The 1851-nt window shown below is 41.9% G+C and overlaps 1 protein-coding gene across 1 annotated transcript in view; it reads right to left on the bottom strand.

The window, feature by feature from the left end:
• The window catches only part of TACR1 (tachykinin receptor 1), a 177026-nt gene that overhangs the window by 12481 nt on the left and 162694 nt on the right, over positions 1-1851 (bottom strand). The window contains exon 4 of the mRNA XM_010829693.1: positions 1233-1237. Coding sequence (XP_010827995.1) covers positions 1233-1237 — 5 coding nt within the window. The remainder of the gene's footprint in view (positions 1-1232; positions 1238-1851) is intronic.

Genomic DNA, 1851 nt, shown 5'->3' with positions numbered 1-1851 from the left:
TGGGAAATAGATGGGGAAACAGTGGAAACAGTGTCAGATTTTATTTTTTTGGGCTCCAAAATCACTGCAGATGGTGACTGCAGCCATGAAATTAAAAGACGCTTACTCCTTGGAAGGAAAGTTATGACCAATCTAGATAGCATATTGAAAAGCAGAGACCTTACTTTGCCAACAAAGGTCCGTCTAGTCAAGGCTATGGTTTTTCCGTTGGTCATGTATGGATGTGTGAGTTGGACTGTGAAGAAGGCTGAGCGCCGAAGAATTGATGCTTTTGAACTATGGTGTTGGAGAAGACTCTTGAGAGTCTCTTGGACTGCAAGGAGGTCCAACCAGTCCATTCTAAAGGAGATCAGCCCTGGGTGTTCTTTGGAAGGAATGCTGCTAAAGCTGAAACTCCAGTACTTTGGCCACCTCATGCAAAGAGTTGACTCATTGGAAAAGACTCTGATGCTGGGAGGGATTGGGGGCAGGAGGAGAAGGGGACGACAGAGGATGATTGGCTGGATGGCATCACTGACTCGATGGACTAAGTTTGAGTGAACTCCGGGAGTTGGTTATGGACAGGCAGGCCTGGCGTGCTGCGATTCAAGGGGTCGCAAAAAGTCGGACACAACTGAGCGACTGAACTGAACTGAACTGAGGGACAGAGGGTTAGTGGAATTATTGTGGTGATAATGGATGCAAATGTCCAATCATTATGCAATACACCTGAAACTAAATACTATTGTAAGTCGACTATATTTCAGTAAAACAAAGGTATCTAGCATCTGCACAATGAAACACTATGCAAGGTGGTACTAAAAGAGGGGAAAAAAAGAATGAGAAAGCTGTTTCTATATTGAGTTTTGAAGATTTTGTGGATACTGTTAAGTTTAAGAATGAGGGGAAGAAAAGTACATATTTACTATTTATGTAAAAAAGAAAAGAACATATGTTTATTTGGCTTATAAATACAATATCTGAAAGGATTAATAACAAATAACGGTGGTTACCATGGTGAGTGTGTGTGTGTGTGTGTGTGTGTGTGTGTGTGTGCGTGCGCACATGCGCATAAGTGCATAAACATTTGGGAACTCAATAGAGGACCTAGAAAGGAGTGAGCCTTTTCATGGTAAGACTCAATATATTTTTTGACTTTTAATTTTCAAGCAATTGAAGACTCGCAGGAAGTTGCAAAAGTCGGACAGAGAATTCTCAGATACCCATGACAAAGCTTCTCCCAGTGATACCACCTTACCTAGCTATGCCACACCATCAAAATCAAGAAACCGATGCTAGTACAGTACTATTAACTAAACTACAGGCTGTACTTGGAATTTGCCAGCTTTTACATGCACTTTTTTGGTGTATAGTTCTATGAAATTTTATCATATGCAGAGATAAGTAAAAAAATCCACAGTAATCAGGATACAGAACTGCTCCGTTACCGCAAGGAAATTCACTCATGCAATCGCTTTGTAGGCAGATTCTTCCCCCAGTACTAATCCTGGCAATTCCCAGTTTGTTCCCAATCACCATAGTTTTCTTTCTTTTAGTGCTTTTTAACGTTTGAATGAAATGAAAGTATTATTTTGTCAAATCGTAATAACTAAAGAGAGCTGAATAGCTCTTCATGCTTCTGTGGGTAAATCTGTGTGCTTGTGTTTTATGAACTGACAGTTTTCTGTTAGCTTTAGGGTGAGAATGAGGAGGCTTTTGCCTGTATAGGCAGGCCTAGGTTACAACACATTGAAGGAAGATTTCTTCCTCCCCTCCCCTTTCCTCCCCTCCTTTCTACAGTTCTGGGGACCCAGGGACTGCCTCCGGGACTCCTGAGGCTCTGGGGCTCACATGCTTACCAGTCTGTCACCT

This window comes from Bison bison, unplaced genomic scaffold, assembly GCF_000754665.1.
Source record: "Bison bison bison isolate TAMUID 2011002044 unplaced genomic scaffold, Bison_UMD1.0 scf7180017864508, whole genome shotgun sequence".
NCBI lineage: Eukaryota > Metazoa > Chordata > Mammalia > Artiodactyla > Bovidae > Bison > Bison bison.
The sequence above is the reverse complement of the archived record's forward strand: the minus strand, read 5'-3'. Positions and strand labels throughout refer to the sequence as shown.